At 40.1% G+C, this 21,689-nt stretch overlaps 1 protein-coding gene across 9 annotated transcripts in view; it reads left to right on the top strand.

The window, feature by feature from the left end:
- PLEKHA5 (pleckstrin homology domain containing A5) overlaps nt 1-21,689 on the top strand; it is a 259,545-nt gene that overhangs the window by 236,092 nt on the left and 1,764 nt on the right. For 3 of the 9 annotated variants that reach the window (XM_019544472.1, XM_019544480.1, XM_019544479.1), the window contains 9 exons: nt 1,934-2,045; nt 2,281-2,327; nt 3,993-4,113; nt 8,565-8,680; nt 9,683-9,892; nt 10,621-10,782; nt 12,007-12,131; nt 16,002-16,129; nt 19,840-19,945. In XM_019544472.1, the coding sequence (XP_019400017.1) occupies nt 1,934-2,045; nt 2,281-2,327; nt 3,993-4,113; nt 8,565-8,680; nt 9,683-9,892; nt 10,621-10,782; nt 12,007-12,131; nt 16,002-16,129; nt 19,840-19,934 (1,116 nt within the window). In that variant the 3' untranslated portion in view covers nt 19,935-19,945. Of the gene's footprint in view, nt 1-1,933; nt 2,046-2,280; nt 2,328-3,196; nt 3,912-3,992; nt 4,114-8,564; nt 8,681-9,682; nt 9,893-10,620; nt 10,783-12,006; nt 12,132-16,001; nt 16,130-19,839; nt 19,946-21,689 lie in introns of those variants that run through there. The other 6 variants (XM_019544475.1, XM_019544477.1, XM_019544473.1 and 3 more) reach the window with 4 other exon arrangements.

Genomic DNA, 21,689 nt, shown 5'->3' with positions numbered 1-21,689 from the left:
GAGAGAGTTTTTTCCTAATATTTAACATAAACTTCCCTTGCTTCAATTTGAGACCATTGCTTACTATTCTATCATCTTAGATAGTTAACACGCAGATTTTCTCCTAAGTGTTTATAAGGCAACCGAGTTAGCTACGTGCTCAAAATAACAAAGAAACATGCTTGATCATGCTGAATAAAAATGCTTTCCCTTCTTACACAGGTGTTAATTGTTGGTATGTTTGCTATCTTCCTAGTATTTTTTGGATGTCACTGTAGAGGTCTGGCTAAGTAACTTATGTCCTGAACTCTTCAAATAATAAGGAACACTAAAACACCATAAGCCCAGTCATGGTAGAACGTCTTTCCTCATACCACAGGAGAAGGGAGATGGTGAGGCAGTGACAGGAGTAGGAAAGTTCTATAGGAAACAGTATCACTTACCCAAATCCTGCATGGTCATGGAGGCATAATTTATTCAACAGTTTGCTGAGATTCTCATCTTCACACTATTTTCAAGGTTGGAAGTGAGGGTTTTTTCCTTTTTATCCTTGTTTACATTCCCTGTGCAAACTTGCTCAAGAGTTTGCATTGGGGGTTGTTTTTCTCTAAGGCCCCTGCCAGCTGTGTAGATGAAGGCACGATGGGTTCTAATACATGATCCACAGTCGTGCTTCCTGTCATGCCACGCTTGTATGGCAGGAGGTGTGATTGTGGGGCTGAGCATCAGATCCCATCACACCTTACTGCTAGTGTAGTGGGAGTGTGGGATCATGATCGCAACTAGTCACAATCCTGGGCTCCCCCCACATCAGCAAGTAGCAAGCTCCTGCAACTGAGAGCACCCTCAGCAGATGGGGCTCCCAGCTGCAAACGTGCACCACATGCTCTTGTGGCTGGGAGCCCCATCAGGTGCAGGCTCCCAGACTCGGGGGCATACGGTGCCACCCAGCGACTGGGAGCCATGTCAGTTCAGTTGACATGGTGTGCCCCAGCAGCTGGGAGACTCGTCAGCTGAACTGGACTCCCAGCTTCAGCGTGCAATTGGAACCAGCATATAATGATAATGGTCTGATGGGAACCAGCCACAAAGTTATTATACATTGTTGTGGAATAACTTTGTGACTTACTCCCTTTTTATGATGCCATTAATTGCTTCAACGTGCAGCTGGGTCACAACTTCAGATGTGATTAGCTGGTTAATGTGTAATGTTTGACAGGAACCTAAAACGCAACAAAGGTAACTAATAAATAGATAGGTATTGTGTGTCGTCAGGTGACTAAATCTTGCCACAGACTTTGGCCAGCTATTTATTTCAGTTGCTGAAATTTCTAACCTTTTACTGCATGTAATCACACTGCTTCTTATCTCTTTTGTTGGCTGCTTCCTCACTTAAATATGGATTTTCTTCTCTTAACACCCAGCCAGCTTCTTGATTTATGTTCCATATATAATAGTCATGGTCCCTTAAATGTCTGTCAGATCCACCCATCAGTCTGTATTGTTGGTGTTCCCTTCTGGCCAGTGACAGATGTGCAAACAGTTCAACATGTACACAATTATCCTACTGAACAGAGCTGCTTTAGTTAGCTCAGTGGTGAATTCCCCAGTTTCCATTCTGCATTGTATATTCAGAGATATCTTGTCTTCCTGTGTCACTAGCCAAGCTGTCAGAATGCTTCGCCTCCCTCTTGGAGGATGAGATGTGCAAAGCTTCTGTCAGGCCTGCAGTAGGCCACAGGGGTATCTCAACTATCAGTTGCTGTGATGGCAGCTCTTCCATTAACCACTAACCTCCATAACTTCTTATCACTTATCAATGTGAGATGGGAGAGTGCTAATCACATTGCTTCCTAAACCTTAGTTGTCTCTTGTGTTTGTGATGTTGTCTGAAAATTAAAATGAGTATTCTCCAGATATATACTTACCCATATATAATGTTTCCTTACTGCAGACTGAGTCAGCAGGTATACAGCGAGCTCAGATTCAGAAAGAACTATGGAGAATTCAAGATGTCATGGAAGGTTTGAGCAAGCATAAACAGCAAAGAAGTTCTACAGAGGCGGGTAAATTGGCCACTTTCATCTGTTAACACTACCATTGTATTGTGTTGTTCTTCTAAGGGGCAAAGTTTCTGTCTGCTTTTGTGTGATTGAAAAGTGGGGGAAAAAAAGCAACAACTGAATTTAATTACCATTTTAAATTAGCATATGAGCTTATGGGCAATAGAGGCTGGCTTGTGTGCTGGTGTTTGTTACTCACTGAAAACACACTTTCATGGTCTTCTTTTCTTTTGAACAGGTATCATTGCATCCAAGCCTTTTTCAACTATTAAGTATAAAAATGAGGTATGTTTTTTTGCACCTTTTAGTATTGCTGAATTTCTAAATTATAAATGTTGTGAATAGAAATTACGTTTTAACTGGTTTAAAGATGTCTGGCATGCATATTTAGTATAGGCATGTCTATTACCGAACTACAGAACTGATTCTCAACAGTAAAGTTCCGGATAGGGATTTTTGAATTATTTTTTCTGTGACTTCACATTCTTACCAATTCATGTTTCTCTCTCCCCATTCCTTACCTCTTCCTGTCCCCAGGCTCCCACCCCAAAAATGTGAACCCTGTATTTCCCCCCACACACGCACGCACGTTTCATGTAGAAAAACATATTGCTTTACATGTCTTTTCTCATGTGCAGCCTGGTTCTCAGAAGGCCTGATCATCCAACATCATTTTGAAATGCTTAACCCCTCTGAAAACCAGGCCTATAATGTCTAGAAATCAAAGCTTTAAAGGGACATTGTCATGTTTGTCTTGCATTCAAAATTTAAATTTGGCTTTTAAAGATTTTAGAAAACCTAATGTACAGGGAAATCTTTTAATACTGAATTTCAGGGAAAATAGATGCATAATTAACATAATCAGTGAACTCAGATGTATTCATGAGGAGCATAAAATTCAAGTGCTAAAACTGCAGATATAACTAGCTGCATGACATGGAGAAAGTAAGTAGCGTAAATGGTGAAAATGAGATTTTAAAAAGTATCTTGTGCTATAACACAATTGAGTTTTATCATCTCTCTTTAGCGTGACAGTGTCTCTTTAGTTCCAAAATATGAATCTGATACAGCTATAGTAATATACTTTTTAAGAGTTATATATAATTGTAACAGGTGTACACATCTAAATAAGGTGACTATTCTACAATCTTTAGGAAGAGGAAGTAGTCCCACCTCGTCCTCCACTCCCTCGGTCCTATGACTTTACAGAGCATCCTCCCATAATCCCCCCTCTGCCCAGTGATAGCAGCTCCTTGCTCTGTTATAGCAGGGGCCCAGTACATCTGCTGGAAGAAAAGAAGATTCATCAAGTTCAAGGATATCAGAGAAATGGATCTCACTGTGTAAGTGGCTTAAATTGCCACATTGTACTTCAAGCATTTCCCCCCTTTCCTTTGCACTGTCACTATTTTATTTTGACATCTGGCTGCTTCTGTGTCATGGAATTTCTTTTTTGGCTAATCAGTTTTATTTTTAGATGCATCTTTTGTGTTTGACATTTTCATCAGTCCTGCATATATAAATCTGTTAAAGACATATAGTTTGTTTTATATTGCACCAAAGCAAATCTCCCGGGATGATTGCATGCATTTGGAAAGTTTTCCAAAATCAGGTTTTTCTGAAATCTTACAAAAGTGTGCAAACACTAGTCTTAAGCCATGTGTTTGCCAAACCCTTTTAAAGGTAGTTCTTGTTTCTTAGGACTCAGTATTACAAAATACTGGTAAGTTTGCTCCTTCCCATTTTTGGCCATATTTTGTTTTTCTTTATCTTTCAGAAATCAGCAGCCACTGTTTCATGTTAACGGTGAATTGAATACTGCTATATTATCCCTTGAGCAGTGAAAAGTTATTTAAAAATAGCATTACATTAGAACAAAAATCACCAGCAAGATAGCTGTTTCCACTTCTTTAACTGGAGTTTGTCCATTTTATGATTCTTATCCTCTAGGCTCCTGATTATAGACTTTATAAGAGTGAACCAGAATTAACAACAGTGGCAGAGGTTGATGAATCTAATGGAGAAGAAAAGATTGAACCAGTTTCAGAGTCAGAAACTTCTACAGCTAAAGGTTGGTACCTAAGCGTGCTACTTCCCAACTGTTTTTCGGGATGTTACTCAAGCAATACAAAACCTTGTAATCAACTATAGGAACCACATCAGTGTTTGTTTGTTTTTTAGTTTATGTATGAATTCAACTAAAAAAACTTGGACAGTAAGATGATCATTTAGTTGCATGTTAAGGAAAGGATGTCACTTAGTAAAACCACAATAAAATCAAATATTCAGCTTGACAGCACCCCTGAAATCCGTATTGACGTTGTGTCTCATCACATCACTCATATTCCACACACACTGCTCCCTTGAACAATTACCCATTTTCTGTCCTAACCCTTGAACAATTATTTGGTTCTTGAATCCTACTTTCAACTTTGTCACTGGAATGTCTAAAATGGCAGCACCACAGAATGTTCAGACTCATGAGACAAGGAAACAATGTCTTTTTCTTTTTTTAATCTAGTAATTGTTGAATTGCCTTCTGTCTTGTTGGGTATACTCCCAATAAAGATCCTTGCAGTGGCTGAATGCCTCTGATTCTCTTCTTCATCCAAACCCCATGGAAGCTATTCATTGCTCAGTATAATCCTTCACTGGGAACGCTCTCACTTAAAGAATCTAATATCCTTGGTAACAATGTATAAAACAGCTTGTTGAATCGTGACTTCTGAAAATGCAGTTGTCAAGATCTTCTCAATATTAGAAGTACGTGTTGAATACCTCCAGAAATCCAAACTGGGGAATATCTGAGCAAGGTGCCTAAAAGCCGGTTTTATATATGAGGCCAGCAAGTCACTCCTTTTTGTCTTGTTCTGTTGATATTACAGGACATCCTGGTGCTTTGCTTCTTGGCTGAATCTGGCCATAAGGTAGTGCTGGAAATAAACCCCCACCTATACACTCCTAACCCAGAAATGAAGCAATGAGAATGCCTCCACCACTTCTTTTGAAGTGTGCCAGAAACAAAGATCTTGAGAGTAGTGTTTTGGAATATCTCTGGAGTATGTCTCATGCCTCAGTCTTGGGTTTGGAGCATGCACAGTGGAGGTGGGCAGGTGAGGCTTATATTTTGGCAGCAGTGTCAGGAGCAAGCAGAGAATTATTTCTATCGCACCCTGCTTGAGTCTAAAAAAACTATTAATACTAAAAATGAATGAGTCTTGTATGTTCCTGCTGCTTTTTGTGACTTAGTTTTAAGGTTAAATAGACACAAACATTTTTTCAGGGACTTGAGTTGGCTGGAATAGGATCACATGTAGGTGACTAAGTACCCTTTAAATGATGTATGATGTGGCCATAACAGTCAGAGAACTACTTAAGTTTCAGATTATTTAAAGAATACCATTCATGATCACTGTGAAACCAAAAGGGACTAAATAAAGCAATCTCATGGTGATTCTTTCCTTAGCCTTCTGTGATATTTATCTTGATCCATCAATGGAGAAGTAATATGATTGTCTGTCTGCCAGAATAATAGGAGACGCTAAAGTCTCTTATCTCGAAACGAAAGTTTTGAAAAGTTACTATGACCCTCCATGCAGGCAAATGGAGGGAGACTTCTTCCATATCAGCTGAAGGTGGTGGTTTTATAGTAGTAATTTCTAGCTGTGTTTTGCTAGTTCTGTCCACACTGGTGACTACTTTGATTCTTTTATGTTTTATTTGTTTTTTTTTTCTTGGTTGTTCTGACTTCAAAAAAAAAAAAGAAAAGCAGAGAAAGCCCTACAATGCTAGAAAAGGAATAACCAGTCAGTTTTTCATTAGGGTCTACATCCAGCACAGTTTATAGTCATCTGTGTATTGATTTAATATCTGTGTGGTTTCAGTTAGCCTTTTGTTCTGTTCCTTTGTATCCCCAATAGTTTCAGTAGAGGCAGAAGGGACATCAATGGGCTTTTGTAGGCAGCCACCTACTGCCCTATCTTCTGCTTCACTTCAAAGTAACATGGATAACCACCTCTCTATTCAATTTACTCTGCACACTTTAGACTATCAGTCATTTTTTAACTTCCTTAATGAGTCCAACTGATCAAATAACAAACGTAACGTGTAAAGATCCAATTCCCTAATCTGTACATAAAGACAGAAATTATCTTCCATCAAGAATGCTTCCTTTAATTCATAGAGGAGAGCTTTGTGTTGTTTTCTTCTCTTTCAGTCTTCAACAGTTCCTTTATTTTTCATGGTCATTATTAAAATTCTGTTTCTTTATATCTGTAACCTGCCCTCATTTCCCCTCTTCTTCCTCCGAACGCTGTACGATACAGGGCTTACTGTCTTCTACCCATCTCTGCTTTAAATTTCAAATTCATTCCAAATTTGTTGGCTTATAAAACTTGTACTTTCCTGCATTATTCAAAAGGTTTCTCAATTTTTTTTGATTTAGAGTGGGTATAAGATTATTGTACATCAAATCCCAGGAATTTCCACTAGATTTCTAAGTAAGCCTCTTTTCTTTTCTTTCTCCCCTATGGAATCTTGACTTGATAGGGCAACTTTTCCAGTGCTAAAACTTCCTAAACTTTTTGAAATTATCAGTGATTTTGGTGTGTTGCTTCTTTCAGGCTTTTGTAGTTGTAATTCTTGTAGCTACCATAAAATAAGTGATCGGTATTCTACAACTCTTAAATGATATGAAAGAATTTTAAAATAGTTTTCTTCTTTATTGTCATAAATATGAATGTGTGAATTGTTCCATATAATCTCCCATTCTTTATCCCTAATATCTGATCCTATGCCTATAGCCCATTTTCTCATGAACGATTTTTTTCTGCTTTATGGCTATTTAAAATTGCTTTATGTAACACAGGCAATAGAGGTGTGTTTCACAGGTGTGACCAGTATTTTCACAAAATCTCAGATTTCCTCTAATGTCTTCTACCTTTCTTTGGGGATATGTTGAAAATAATCTCAATTGGTATTGGAAAAATGGGATTTTAATGTCTTGTTTTATGTTGTATTTCTTCAATTTTTAAATATATATTGTTTTGAATAATTGTCCAAATTGCAGTATATGGATGTGTTCCCACATACTGAAACTCCATAATAATTTATTAGGATTAAATTCAACATTATTACTTATAGGTGGGGTGACTGTACAACCCAATTTAGCCAGAACAGTCCTGGACTTGAGAAGCCGGTCCCAACCACTTGTTGAGAATTATAATGGAAAATACAGGGGTGCAGGGCACGGTCTGGCCAGGAGTCAGAGCAGCACGGAGCATCTTGCAAGTGGGCAGGCAGGTACTGCTGGCTGCCAGGCACACTGCCCCACCCCTGCTGACTTGTGAGAGTGCAGGGGAAGGGGGGACACAATAGTGTCCCAGATGTCCTGGATTTCCGTATGGTCGCCCTACCTATAGATGGTAAAGATGACTAGTATGAGCTTAATTTCTTTTATGTATTATCCCATGTTTCCACTACTGCTCTCATAATGGGGTGGCCTGCAAGATTTCTTTAGCCCTGGTAACATTGAGTCTGACTGTTGGAAGAGTTTATTCTATTTTTACCCAGTACTTACCGTGAGTTGATGTTATCTGATACACCAGCTTTCTAATTTGGCTGACTTGATAATAATATTTAACATTTGGTCCCCTTCTTGCTGAGGTTTTTTCAGGATGGAAATTTTGAGTTTGTTTCTTATTGCCCCAGATAAACTTAACTAGTCATTTTGAACGTTTCGTCTCTGTCAGCTATTTTCTTCTTGTTTGTCTCCTGTACATTAACAAGGAAGAGGAAAGTTCTAAAGACAGAAAGATAATGTAAAACCTCTAGCCCTGGAAGTGACACAGGAAAGCTTTTATATGGTAAAGGACTATGGAGAAGAAAAATGAGTTTGTGCTCTACATTTATTACAACTTTTTCTAAAGAAAAGATTGAAAGATTTGTTCAATTTATCTTGAGTTGTGTAGATGCTCAGCATTCCTTGGGCGTGCAAATTCAGGTCCTAGAGAGACTGTTTTAACACCTATTTAATGCCATTATTTAACTGAGGATTTAATATTTTGGGAAAATGAAGCTTTAGTGAAGGCTGCTACCTCTCCAGTTAAGACAGTGAACTGTTCTCCAAGGCCTATATGAATGCTTCCAAGAAAACCAAGGAAGACCATATTTAACTTTCTAGATCTTTTGAGGTTAAACAAAAATAAGAGGTTACAATTTTTTTAATAAAAATAAATCAGCTTTATTCATCATTAAGGTAAAAAGCAGCACATTTCTAAGTTGGTTTCTTTCAACTCATTTGGTTAAATAAGGGCCAGGTTTCAGTTTAACAGGGGTTTCTTTAAACAGAAAAAGATAATTGTAGATATAGTAGTTAAGCATCAGAGTTTATGGTAAGTGAAACATTGACCACCTGTTAATGAATGGTTTCACATCCTGACAACCTATTCTATCTAAGAACAGCCATAAGGCTTTGTGTGTGCTGTTAAAGATAATAGTTAAGTTGCTGTTTTTGTTCTATAGGTTCACATTTTCCTGTTGGAGTTGTGCCTCCCCGAACCAAATCACCCACTCCAGAATCTTCAACGATAGCTTCTTATGTCACTTTAAGGAAAAACAAGAAGATAGATTTAAGAACGGTATTTAAAGCCAGTTTGAAAGCTTTAAGATGTATAGTAGTTTTTCTAAGTTCAGTTCATGGACCTGTTATTTCCTTAAATGCTGTATCTTGTTTTATTTGATCTAGTTTAAATAAAACATCACGTTATCCTCAATTAAATGCTCTTTAGCAGGCACAATATCTAAGGAAGGAATGGCATTATTTTAAAAGTTACTTTGACCAGAACGCTGTTAGACTTCATTACATTTGAATTGGCAGAAAGCTACAGGTTTGTGAGAAAAGCAACTGAGCATCTAAGATTTTCTAACAGTCACTAGTATTACAACTAGACAAGATGCTGAATAAGTGCTTTTCTTGTTTTGGGACTACAAGTCAATAAAACTATTAGCCTTGTTAAAGTAAAGCCCTGGTTTAGTTGATCAACATTTATTTTACAAATATCATATGGAGTTTTACTTCATTCCCTTCACAAACCTTTTCTAGATTACATATAGTATAAAAACTCAGAAATGGTGTTAAACTTGGTTAGTCTTGGCCTAAAAATAAGATGTGTCCAGCTATACTCATTCATAAAGCATAGTGCCAGAAGGAATTTTTAAATCATCTAATCTAATCTAATTATCTCCTGTGCTTTGCAAGCAATTCAACTTCATCTAGCAAACGTATTTGAGTCCAGTACCTTGCATTTGACTGAAGCGTACCTCCCATAAAGGCATCCAGTATTGATTTGAAGACATCAAGCAGTGTAGAATCCACCACTCCCCTTAGTAATTGTTCCAACAGTTAATCACCCTCATCATATTTTCTCCCTTAATATTTTTACCTTTCTTTCTACATTGAGTTTGTCTGGTTTCAACTTTCATCAGTTTGTTTTTATTATGCAGTTGTTTTTATTGTCTACTGGATAGAAGCATTTGTTAGGTACCCAGTATTTTCCTCCCTGTCAAGCTAAACAGATTGAACAGGTAGTTCAGAGCATTGCTTCATTCTGAAAGGTGTTAAAAATTCTTCCCTTTTTAAGGAAAGACCAAGAAGTGCAGTGGAGCAGTTATGTCTGGCAGAAAGCACTCGGCCTCGAATGACTGTGGAGGAGCAGATGGAAAGAATAAAGCGGCACCAACAGGCTTGTCTAAGAGAGAAGAAAAAAGGAATAAATATTATTGGCATATCAGATCAGTCTCCTGCCCAAAGCCCATCTTTTTTCAGGGATAATCCATTTAAATTGGCACAGGTATGCCAAAAGTCCCTTAGTCCTTTAGTAAATACGGTCAAATGACTGTTTAAGATTGCTTAACCGATTGCTTTAGTCAAACTATGTGTAGTGATGGCATGGCTGTGGGATTTTTTAATTTAATTTTTCATGTATAGTAGGATGCCAGAATTTTCCTAGGGCCATAAATTGAAAGAGAGAGAAAAGGAAGTTTTTCCCAGTTTATAACTCAGCTAAGCATCAACTGGATTTCACGGAATAAAGAACAGGCATTTCTTTTACCTGACGATGCCAATATAAAAGGCCTTCAGCAAACCATAGAAAGGTTGGACCTTTAAAAACAATGTGCAGGAATCTTTTATGGTGGAAAATGTTGGGTAGTGTAAACTTAAAGGTAACTATAGGCTCCCCTCCCTCTTAATGTATGATGTAGTTAAAATGTATGGCTAACTACTATAAGCAACAAACTGCCACTGAAGTATTACAGTTGGAGGTTTTGCACAAAAGTCAGGAAGCCCAAAGTTTAGGTTTCAAAAGGAATTTTAACTGTAGTTGTATGTACAGTAGCAATATCTTTCATTATAGCAACAACCTGGCACATAAATGTGAGGAAATGGGATAGGCAGCTCTCAGTTTGAGCATGTATAGGTGTTTTTTTGCGGACAAGATAACGGACGTCTTGGATAAGAACAACAAAGTAGTATGGAGTAATGCCATTCAGTACCTCTGAGTATCATATTGTCTTACAGAATCGAAGAAAGGATGATTTACTGTCTAGTAACATAAAGGAATTAGAGTGTGCCATCAGAGAGAATAATCTGGAGCAAAATCATGAAACTCCTCTAGGAGAAATAGCACAACTGAAAGACAATAATGAACAACAGCAGCATAATGTGGATTTTACCAAAAAGGTACTAAACTGTATTTAATACAAGTATCCTGGGACAGAGGAATCAGTATATAGAGACTTCAGATGTAAAATTTGCTGGGAATGATTAAATGGAGCAGGATTATAGAAAATATGTTATTTAAATGTGCCAGTTTTTGTTGTAACATTTCAACAAAATACCCAAATTGTATCATACTGGTATATGATTGAAAAGTTGCTTCTCTTACTCAGATATGCTTCGGCTCTTCTTCAGTTCCATTTTACATCACGTATCTTTCCCTCTTACTGTCGCAACTAGCCAACGAAAGGTTTGCTGGAACTTTGAAATCCCCCCTCCAGAAGTCACTTTTTCCATAATGCCCTCAATTACGGACCACATATGTAAATAACCTCACCTATCTTTTTTAAAAAAGAAAAAGAACTGTTAAGATTTAGCTTTCTGAATTTCTTGGTAAAGTTTGTGACTGATCTGTTTCTCCTCAGAGCCAGCACAGCAATTTTTCAACTAATTAATAAATAAGTAGAGGGGTAGTTAGCCACATTAGTCTGAAGTCAAGCAGAAGGCAGGGCAGGATGGCACTTTAGGGTGCTTTCACATGTGGTCTGTGAGTGGCAGGGGTGACACTTTAACTAGAACAGCTCTAAGAGCAGACTCAATCAAGTTTTCTTTCACTGAACCCCTTGTTCTTGTATGCTGTGCCTCTCGTATCTCCTTTGTACTTTTCTCCTCTTAGTTTTATTCTCAGGGTTTTGCAAGGTAATGGTACAATTTTGTGTCATTAAAAGCTACTGCCCATCTTTGAAAATATTTCCCAGAAAGCTTGTTTCATTATATGAGCCTTTTGAAAGAGTATTGTATCAAGAGACTGGGTATATATAATCAAAACTTATAAAAACCTTCAAGCTGCTGCTGAATGTATCCTTGTAACTATTTGTTATTTTATCACTACCCTGTTTCTTATGGATACGAGTACAGCACGCAAACTGCAGTCCAAATACTATAACTCCCGGGGAGCTCTACATATGCCACAGAATTCTCATGCTTCATGTTACTTCACTGTCTTTTTTATAGTGGTAATGCAAATTACTTAAGTGGGGTAATTCTACTGTTATTCCAGTACAATAATGATTAAAATTTGGCCCTGTTGACAGAGTTTATTTCTCAGATCCTCAAATTTCCTACCCCCATTATTCAGTTTGTACTTATAACTTCCTTAATGTGTTTTATGATTTCAATTTTTTTAAGTTGACAAAAACTGATGATCTCCTGTTGTCAGACACTTGTATTGTATCTGAGCCAAATGAAGTAAATGCTGGAAGGAAGGCAGAAAAACAAAAGAAACTGGAAAAAGCACATGAGATCGATTCCAGGTAAACCAAAAATAAAGCTACATGACTCAAAGCAGCCATGATATTGGATTTATCAGTTGATCTGGTCAAGCAGCTAGCTTAAAGGAGCCATAATTAAACAGAAATTAATTTTTATCTTTGTTAGATTCATAGAAAAGTAGGACTGTGACCTTAGAGGCTAGGTACAGACGTTACACTTTTTCTGGTTTAGGTGGTCGGAAACCAGTCTATACCTGTAATGGGACAGAAGTTTGGAACACATGGACTGCTTTAAAAATGGTGAATCCCGGTCTAAGATAGACTGGATCGATGTGGTATTAGACTTAATCAATCTAGGTTACACCAGTGAATTGAACTTCAATACCAGGTCCGCTCATGAGTCAAGATAGGTTGCTGTCCACCATGCCTATCTCCCTATCACTGCCCCCACTCCTGGGAGGCAATAGGGTCTCTTGGTGGGTGTGCAGGACCCCATCAAAAGACCCCCATGCCTCCAGGAAGTGGGTGTAGGGACAATGAGCTGCACAGGTTGAAGATGTCTGTCATGCTGACCGCTGACAGGGAAGGAGGAGGAAAGGGGATTTGTTCCCTGTGTTATAGATCAATTGGTTGATCCAGGTTAAAAGTAGTAGTTGTTGTTGTTGTTGTTTTAATTTTCTGCCCCTTGATCACCGTCAGAAGAGGTATCGAGAAGAGAGGGCGAGTGTGGGGCAGGGCAGTATGAGAGAGGGGGAGTGCGGGAGCAAGGGGGATAAATGGGGAGAGTTTGCAAGGGTGAAAGAAAAATAATATTTTCAAATCATCTCCCTCTCTCTTTCTTTTGCATCCTTCCTCAGTTCTTTGCTTCTTTCTAAGTTCTTTGTGCTCTGAAAGGCGCTGCCTGCTGCAGAAAGATGGAGACACCACTGCCATCCCCTTGCCAAGCAGTCAGCCTATGCTGGACTTCTCCTTTTTAAATCTTTTAAATTTTCCCCCTCCTACCTCCACCATAGTAATCATTTCCACCCGCCCCACTCTTACAGTGCTGGGGAGCTGTGCCCCATTGTCCCACACAGTAGCCATCTCCCAGGCCAGCTGGAGTGGCTTTTCACTGTTCTTGGCCTCTGTGCTTCTCCATGCCACAGTGCGAGGGACTGGTAGGGGTGTGTGGGGGGTGGCGGGGTGAGTTGTAGGTGTGTGTAAGCTGAGGGTGACAGGTTCATGCGCGTCACTGCTTGGGGAATTTTTTCCCTTCTCCCCTGCGTAGACCTAGCTGCTTCCTGTTTCCCTGCTGCCCAAGGCAGCTCCTGTTTTGAAACAAGAATAAAGTGAGTGCTCTCCCTTTCTGTGCAGGTGGTGGCTACAGGGCTGTGTATGGGCATCATGCTGTCATGGCCAACCCCCCCCTTCTCCTTCCCCCATCAGCAGTCAGCATGATAGGCATCTGCAGCCTACGTGGCTCCCTGTCACTGAGCCCACTTTCAGGAGTCATGGGGGTGTCTCAGTGGGCTCCCGCACACCTGCTGAGAGACTCCCGTGAGCCAGACATAGTGACAGGGAACAGACCGGGCTGGAGATGCCTGTCACTGACTCACCAGTGCTTGGCAATCCCCAGCAGCCTGGGAGGTGTGCTTAAGAACCCCGACCCTTCTGGCCTTGGCCAGTGCAGGCAGTTTCATGCTCCCCCTCCAAACAGCAAACTTCTGTTCTGTTGCTCCTGACCTAAACTAACGCATCTACAGAAACATGCGTAGGTTTGAGTGCTTCCGCCTCAGTCTTTTTAAATGTCTGTACCTAGCCAGAAGGTCATCTAGTCTGTTCCCCTGCTCCAGGCATGATCATCCCTACCTAAATCATCCTAGGTAAATTTTTGCTTAATTTGCACCGATTATCTTCCAAGGATGGGCATTCCACAACCTCTTTCCAGTGCTGAACCACCTGCATAGTGAGAAAATTCTTCCCAATATCCAACCTAAATTTCTGTTGCTGAAATGTAAGACGATTGTTCCTTGTCCTGGAGTAGTGGCCACAAAGACTAGTCTGTCACCATCTTCTTTATAACTACTCTTCCATTAGTATTTGAAGATTATCACCCCCTCTCAGTCTTCTCTTTGCCAGACTAAATAATCCCAGTTCTTTTAGCCTTTCCTTGTAAATCACAATTCTGAGACCTTGAAGGATAATGAACTAAATTCTGGGAGAAAAACCCAAGACACTATGGTGCAGTCCTAATCCTGCCATACATTCAGTTTTAAAGTGTGGTGGAAACCAGCCACAAATATATTAAACAAAAAAAAAAAATATGTAAATTTTTTGTGGCTGGTTTCCCTTCCTTTGACACCATTTATTGCCTGAACATGTGGCTCAGGTCCCTTCTGACCCTACCTACTATGAAACTATGAAGTGTAGTGTCTTCCAGGGGCCTAATAAATATGGGGCAATTAATGTGTTTTTGAGGACAGCCTTCTGCAGGAGATGGGAGTGTAGGCTTGGGGGGAACATTTAGGGGGAGAGCAGAACTATCTCCCCTGAATGTGAGGCCAGGGCAGTGGGTGGGAATGGGTGGGTGGGGTGAAGTGGAGTTTTCATGTTGTGGGGGTGGGATATTTGGAGAGCCTGTTGTTTCTTACCTCCTGGATTGCATGTCTTTTATTGTTAGTTGCCCAGAGAAGTTCTGGGTAGGATGGGATATAAATAAATAATAGTACAGGTTTTTCTCATTAGCCCTTTTTAACTTGTATTTCTAGACAAAACTCAGTGTCTGTTGGGGAACACAGATTTCTTCCTTCAAAAGAATGCAGCATAACTGTGGAACTAAATGTGCTATGTTTCCCCTAATGCTATTTTCTTATATTCTGAGTGCCTCTGAATTCTCTTCAAATTCATAGCAGATTCATGTTTATTGGAAAAAACTTTTATTTTAGCCACCCCATTGACATTCATTGAACTTGCCCACTGTGGATTTGTCCTGGATTGGAGAGCCTTGGACAACACCGATTTTTAGATCTTACTCAGGGCAAGACATAAAGAACCATGAAATACCTTGGTGTCATGGGCACTCCCCTGAACTGACTTTTGGGTCAGCTTTTCCCCCTTTCCTAATTACTGTTTTTCCTCACCACTAATACCTGAAAAATTGCTATTGCTGTCTCAGTTGCAGGCACGGTATCTGCATCATGGAGTAGCACAATATTTACTTTGTTTTGAGATGCAGGAGGTATTCAATTATGTCCTCTGGGGTTGAATCTTTAGTATCTTTCCTCTCATCTGTAGAGCATACCACAAGCCTACTGTGAAACACTTTATCCAAGACTGAATGCTTCACTGCTGCTCTGAATATAGAAGTCATCAACTAAAGAGCAGGCTTGACTTTTTGACCCACCCCTGTGTCCCCATTCCTTCCTTGGGTACTTCATCGAATTGAAATGTTTCAGAATCAGAAGAGTGCTGGAGCTTTGATTCATTTGATGAGACTGGAAGTTGGGCAAATGGACCTTCCTGTAAATGCTGAGTGGGGCTGCCCCACAAAATCAGGACATTTTCACCACATTGTGCCCTTTACCTTTCCTACTGCCTTTAATTTCACAGTGTGAGCGTGAAAACGAAAAAAACCTGTCCAGTCACCAGTTTATAGTTTTTACTCTGAAGTCTAATTTTATAAAGTAGAAACAAAAACTGAAACTTTTTTTTTTGAATTCAGGTTTTCAGAATTAGTGTATGTTATGGAAATGTGCATTTGATTTAAATACTTTGCAAGTCACAGCATGGTCTTTTTGCCTTGTGCCTCTAATTGCCACCATTTGTTAACTGAAAAAAAATAAGCAGTGTAATTCCAAACGAGATGTAAATGTAGTTAACACTTGAAATTAAGCTAGAATGTGCACTAAAAGTAGTGCCTTTTTTTTAAATTAGTCTGCAGAATATGGCCCCAGTTGCAAACCACAAACCTGAAACTAGACCAGAAAAGAACGAAGCAGCTGGAGTTCAAGAACAAGAAGGGTTTAATTCTTCTTTTGAGTTATCAGTACAGACATCGGCAGGTATGGAAAATACATTTGATTAGTCAATTGCATGGAAGCATGGATTGAAATTAAATTTTACATACGTGGCACATGTTCTGAGGTTATATTTTGATTGCTCTGAAATTCTTGGGTAGTCCAAAGAGACCTGAGATAACCTTGATCCCATATGCATATTTTTCCATCTCTGAGAGGTAAAATAGGTTTGACTAATTTCCCAGTAGATGACTCAGAAAAAGATTTTGTTTTTTGGGGAGGACAAAGTCGTTCAAGGATGAGAGAGTTTCCAATAACTGGGAAACAGGACAATTCCTGCCAAGGTGGAACACGCTCTTCTTCACTTACCCTCCTCCCCAGTTCTGATTGGATTTTCAGCCTGCCTGCTTGCTGCTGGTCCCAGTCAGTTCTTAATGTTGCTGTCCATCTTCTTGTGTGTTCCAGTTAGAGATAAGATCTCTTTTCTTGATCTCAGTGATGAATACTGTGTAGCTATTTGGTTCCCAATTCAGCCATCAGTTTATGAACCAGGAAGAGAGAACTTGTTCTGTCTGCCTGTTTCCGTGTCTAAGGGAAAGATGGCAGATGCAGAGCACAGTGGGCACTTATGCATGTGCCAGATGTCTGCTCCATGTGCAAATTTGAAGTGCAAGGACACTTGAACTAAAGCTTATCAAAGCTGCCATTTTGAAGCATGGGATGCTGAATACATGTGAAGTGTCCCCTCCATCCCAGAGCCTAATGTGCTTGAGGCACTTATAGTGCCACACCTGGCAAGAACAGAGTGTTGAGGGAATATCCACACTCCTCCACACACTTTTCCATATGCACATTCTACTATGAATGCACATGCTTGGCTGTCATGGCTTCAAAGTCTGGCTTTCCCATAGAGGTGCCAAGCACTGTTGGAGAAGCTTCTCACTGACAGGGCAAAACTTCTTAACTTCAAAGCGGATGAGATTCTGTTCATCCTTCAGGACTCCAGGTCCATCCTCAGGGTCTGGGACAGACATTGCATAAACTGGTTTGACCCAAGTCAGTTCAGTCTGATTACTGCATTCAACCAGGTTTATCTCAAACTGGTTTCAGCCATTTTCAAAGTGGTTTATGTGCACTGAACATCTGTTCTGTAACAGGTTTTTAAACCAGCTTCTGATCACTTAAACCAGTTTGTGTAATGTCTGTCCCTAGCCCAGGAGACTGTGAGCAGGCTGAACCCATTTTCTGCTTTGCCATTCACATCCCGCTCTCTGGAGTCCTCAAGGACATGTCAGCACCTTCCTTCATAGATGGTTCCATCGACTTGCCAATCTTTGGACAACAGGCAAAATCTTCAGCACAGTGGTCCACAGATTCAGCCCACTTCCTCCTTCCCACTTGTCCCTCTCCTTTCCCTTTTGGTACATTTCTGGCAGACACAGGCCGTGTTACAGCAAGTGCTTCAGAGACACCATCATAGTTAGCTCTACCTTGGCTGGGATAATGTAGTGGGGGTTGTTCCTACTTTGAGCAGGGGGTTGCACTAAATGTAGATGACCTCCTGAAGTTCCTTCCAACCCCAATTTTCTATGATTCTATCACCCAAACAAGCATAGTGCCTACTCCCAGTCAGTTCCCACTTCTCTGTCCTTTCTTAGGGACTCTTCTTGCAAGATTTTTCTATAACAAAGGGGGAAGATGTTCTACAATGGTTAATTTCTGCTCTCAGAAGAGGAAAGGAGAATGGTGTCCCATCATGATTAAGAAAACTTAACTCCTTTATCCACACATTCCAGTTCAGGGTGGTAGTACTGGCTGCCCTTATCCCCTCCCTGAAACCAGAAGACTGATTCACATCTCTTGGTTGTGAGGGGAGAATAGTTTCACATTGCTATTATGCCTTCATATAGAAGGATACATCCAATTTATGGTAAGCCAGGAGCACTACCAATGCAGAGTACTTCCATTTTGGAATTCTAATGGCCCCAAAATGGCACAGGGTTTTTACAGTGATAATGATGTTTATCAAAGGAGCAGATAGGGGAGACACCTCCATCAATGAGGGAGAGGAGAATTTCTGCACCATCCTGGGCTTGTTCCATACCCTAGATCTCATGGTGCACACCCAAAAAATGAATCTGGTCTTTGTTCAAAGACTGGAGTTTTTATAGGGGGGTCACTCTTGAATGTGTCAGCCACCTTGCCATCCTCAAAACCAACTCTGGTCTTTTCTGGATCTCATCATGCAGATCCAGTCAAATCCACAGACAATAGTCGAGACTCAGTTGTCCATCCTAGGACACAGTTTCTTGCACCTATGTGATGCTACATACTGGATTACATCGATGCTCACAATTATGTTTAATATCCATCAGTTCTACTGGCTATGGAAAGAACAGTCCCTTGCTGCTCAGGTTCCTCTTCACTTGATGGAAGGATTATGACCAGTTGCAAGAGGTCTTTTTCCTTCCAACCATCATTGACAACTGTGAGGGGTGCCTCCTGGCTAGAATGAAGGGCACACATGGATGACCGTCGAGTGCAAAGCTTACATATCGGTGTTCTGGAATGCAGGGCAGTCTACAGAGCTTGCTCAATACTTGCACGGTGGAGTACCACGTCAGTTTTTTATATCAACAAACAAGGAATGAGAAAGAGAAAGATCTCTTCCCCTCCTTCAGAATACCTGAACAAACAGTCTCAGCAAGCATATAGGAGATCTTGAATCTGTCCTACAGGACATTTTCAGGTGGGGCCATCCAGTGATGAATGCCTTTGCCTCGGGTATCAACAAGAAGTGGATTTTTTGCTTCAGGGTTCATTTTGTGACGCTTGTCTCCTTCTGTGGTAGGGAAACTGTCTTTCTGCCTTGTGTCTCTAATTGCATAAGTGCTGTGCAACCTGAGAAAGGATTACACATGACTAATCCTACTGACTCTAGTCTGATCAAATGATTTATGTATACTTCACCTTTTGCCAATTGTTCCAAGTCTTTTTCTGCACTTAATTAGTGCACTTCTGGCTAGCTTGCAATCCCATTTCCAATGTGAGTCTTGCCCCTATTATTAAATCTAGGCGCTAAAACCTAGTGTGACTTCTAGGTTGGCAACTGCCGCATTGTGCCATCACAGAGGTTCCTAATGCAGATACCGCATTCAGCAAAGCAAGCCTGTGGTTACTGTTTGTATAGGATTCTGAAACTTGCCTTCACATGTTCAGAGGCACTGCTCTGGAATTGCCTACTTACGAACAAATACTCAAAGGAGAAAGACAGGATATGCCCTAGTCTTGGATTTCCTTCAGATGTATTGTCCCTATGTGCATTCTGCATCCTGTTTGTCCTTCCTGTCTTGCTCAGAGGCCCTGGCATTTGGGGATTTTGCAAGAGAGATGACCCGAGTAGCAGGAAGTGCACATCAGTCTTCATAACCTGGTTCATGTCTCTGTCTAATAACCTAAGTAAAGAACCTCCTTCATATTTTAAAAATAGATGTCCCACCTCCTCTGTACTGCAAGCGACTCCCTCCTGTGTGCCATGTATGTTCCATGGCCATTGCACCAATATGTGTGTAAACACATGCCTTCCTTCAGAACTGTCAGAAGTAATGTTAATTTAGTTGTGTAATGCTGGCTAAAAACAGTTATTTTATCATTTTTAGCTTTGTGTTATGCTTATTTTGTTTGAAATAATAGTTTCAAGTTGATTAAGCCTTTTGTGAATTTTTTATTCTTGATTTTCCTTATGTGATTTGCAGTGAAAAGTCTGTCCTCTTTACCAGAGTCCCCATCATCACCAGCTCCATCACCCCAACCACAGCTCACTGAAGGATCACATTTCATGTGTGTATAGCTACCAGAGAAGTATGTCTTTCTTTTTTTTTTTGTCTCCACCATCTTAAGTATTCTCTTGTTCTTTCTGAGAAATTTTGGTAGGCAAGGTGGATGTAGCTGAGATATTAACTATGTCCAACTGTCAAGAAATTTAAATAGAGAAGTGCATTGATTACTTGCAGATAATGCATAATATTCAGATGGGTCAGATAGTATGTAAAGATGGAGAAGACCAGTTAGATCATCAAGCCTAGTTTCCTATAATGGCACCAAAATAACTTCCTTGATAAGTATGAGATGGTAGGCTGTAAAGAAATACATAATTTCTTAAGATAGAAGTGTCAGTGTTCAACTGGAGTAGCACCTAAAGGCTTCAGTTAGGATCAGAGTGCTGTTGAATTAGGCGTGTACCACAGAAAGAGATGATCTGCACTCAGGAAAGTTTGTCATTTTAGACAAGACACGGCAATGAGTGTGAATGTTACAAATAATAGAAGGAAAAAAGAGGAGGAGGAGGGTAGCAGTAAGAAAACCACATGTCGCAGACCCCTCTGCAGGGTAACCCTAGAGCCCCACTTTTCTCCCTGCTGTCTTGGCTTGCAGACATTTATTCCAAAGGACGGACCAAGGTTTGCCCTGGGGTAACTCCGTATTCCCACAGGCCTCAGTTCCACTCCCCTTATACTGGATCTCACAGCTACAGCAGGGAAATCTTTGCCTGCTCCAGGTGATTACCCTTTGATTCGTGAAAGAATTATAGGGCTAGCTTGGAGTATCATTTTTCCTAAGATCAGGTTTCGCCACAGGCAACCAGTAAGGTAGCAACATGACAAAAGGATTTATTGCAAATATTCATAAATGTTAGGTATGTCCATATATATTATGGATCCTTAAGTAGGGCATGCATTAATCAAAAACACTTTTATTTTGCACAAAGCTAAAGTTCAATGAACTGACTGGAGCTAGCATGGCTGGTTTAGAGCTCTGCTAACTTCCACATATAGATTAGCTGTAGCAGTTCTGTCAAGAGAAGGAGCCAGTCATCTTTTGAGTAGTCTACCTGTGACATCAAGCTGGTCTTGACACCCATGCCAATAATGAGATTATCAAATCCATTTTCTCCGTAGTTATGCCAGACTGAACTGCAGTTAGCAGAGGAGAAAAGCTGATATTGCATTCTGTTTTATTGCCTTGTGTTCTACCCTGACCCCTGCTATTGCTGTGCGTGTGTCAGTCAAGGTGGCCCTATATCTTGATAGTGTTGCTACCTTAAATATGGTGTTTACACAAGTAACGCTGTAATCACTGATGACAAACATAATGCATTCTTGGGATGTTATAACAAGAAACAATTTTCTGCTTCTAGGTCTCTGTGAGGTCAGCGATTTTTCAAGAAACAAAAAATAGTTGCCCTTGAATAGTTATTCATTGTCTGAATTGAATTGGAGGCACTAGTTCATTCCGAAGCATACACATCACGGGTGCAATTGCTGCACTTATTAAGTCTCGTCAGAGAGCCCCAGCATTGAATAGGCACTAGAGATCTGGGTCCACATAAGTGTTGAAATGCAGTACTGCTGTTCCCAGCGTGCTTTCTCTGAGTGAAGTCTTTCTCCCAGGCTGTCCTTCTAGCACATTACTTAGGCACAAACTTATTGCAAATGCCTGTTAAATGTGGGGTAAATTTAATAATATTGTATAAAAACCTGTAATTTCCAAGTGTAAAGTAGCTAGAATATGGGACTAACCTGAGCTTTTAAAATTTCTCCTGACT

The sequence above is a fragment of the Crocodylus porosus genome, unplaced genomic scaffold (genome assembly GCF_001723895.1).
Source record: "Crocodylus porosus isolate Cpor-Errol unplaced genomic scaffold, CroPor_comp1, whole genome shotgun sequence".
Lineage (NCBI taxonomy): Eukaryota > Metazoa > Chordata > Crocodylia > Crocodylidae > Crocodylus > Crocodylus porosus.
Note: the sequence above shows the minus strand (reverse complement) of the source record. Positions and strands in the feature narration are given on the sequence as shown.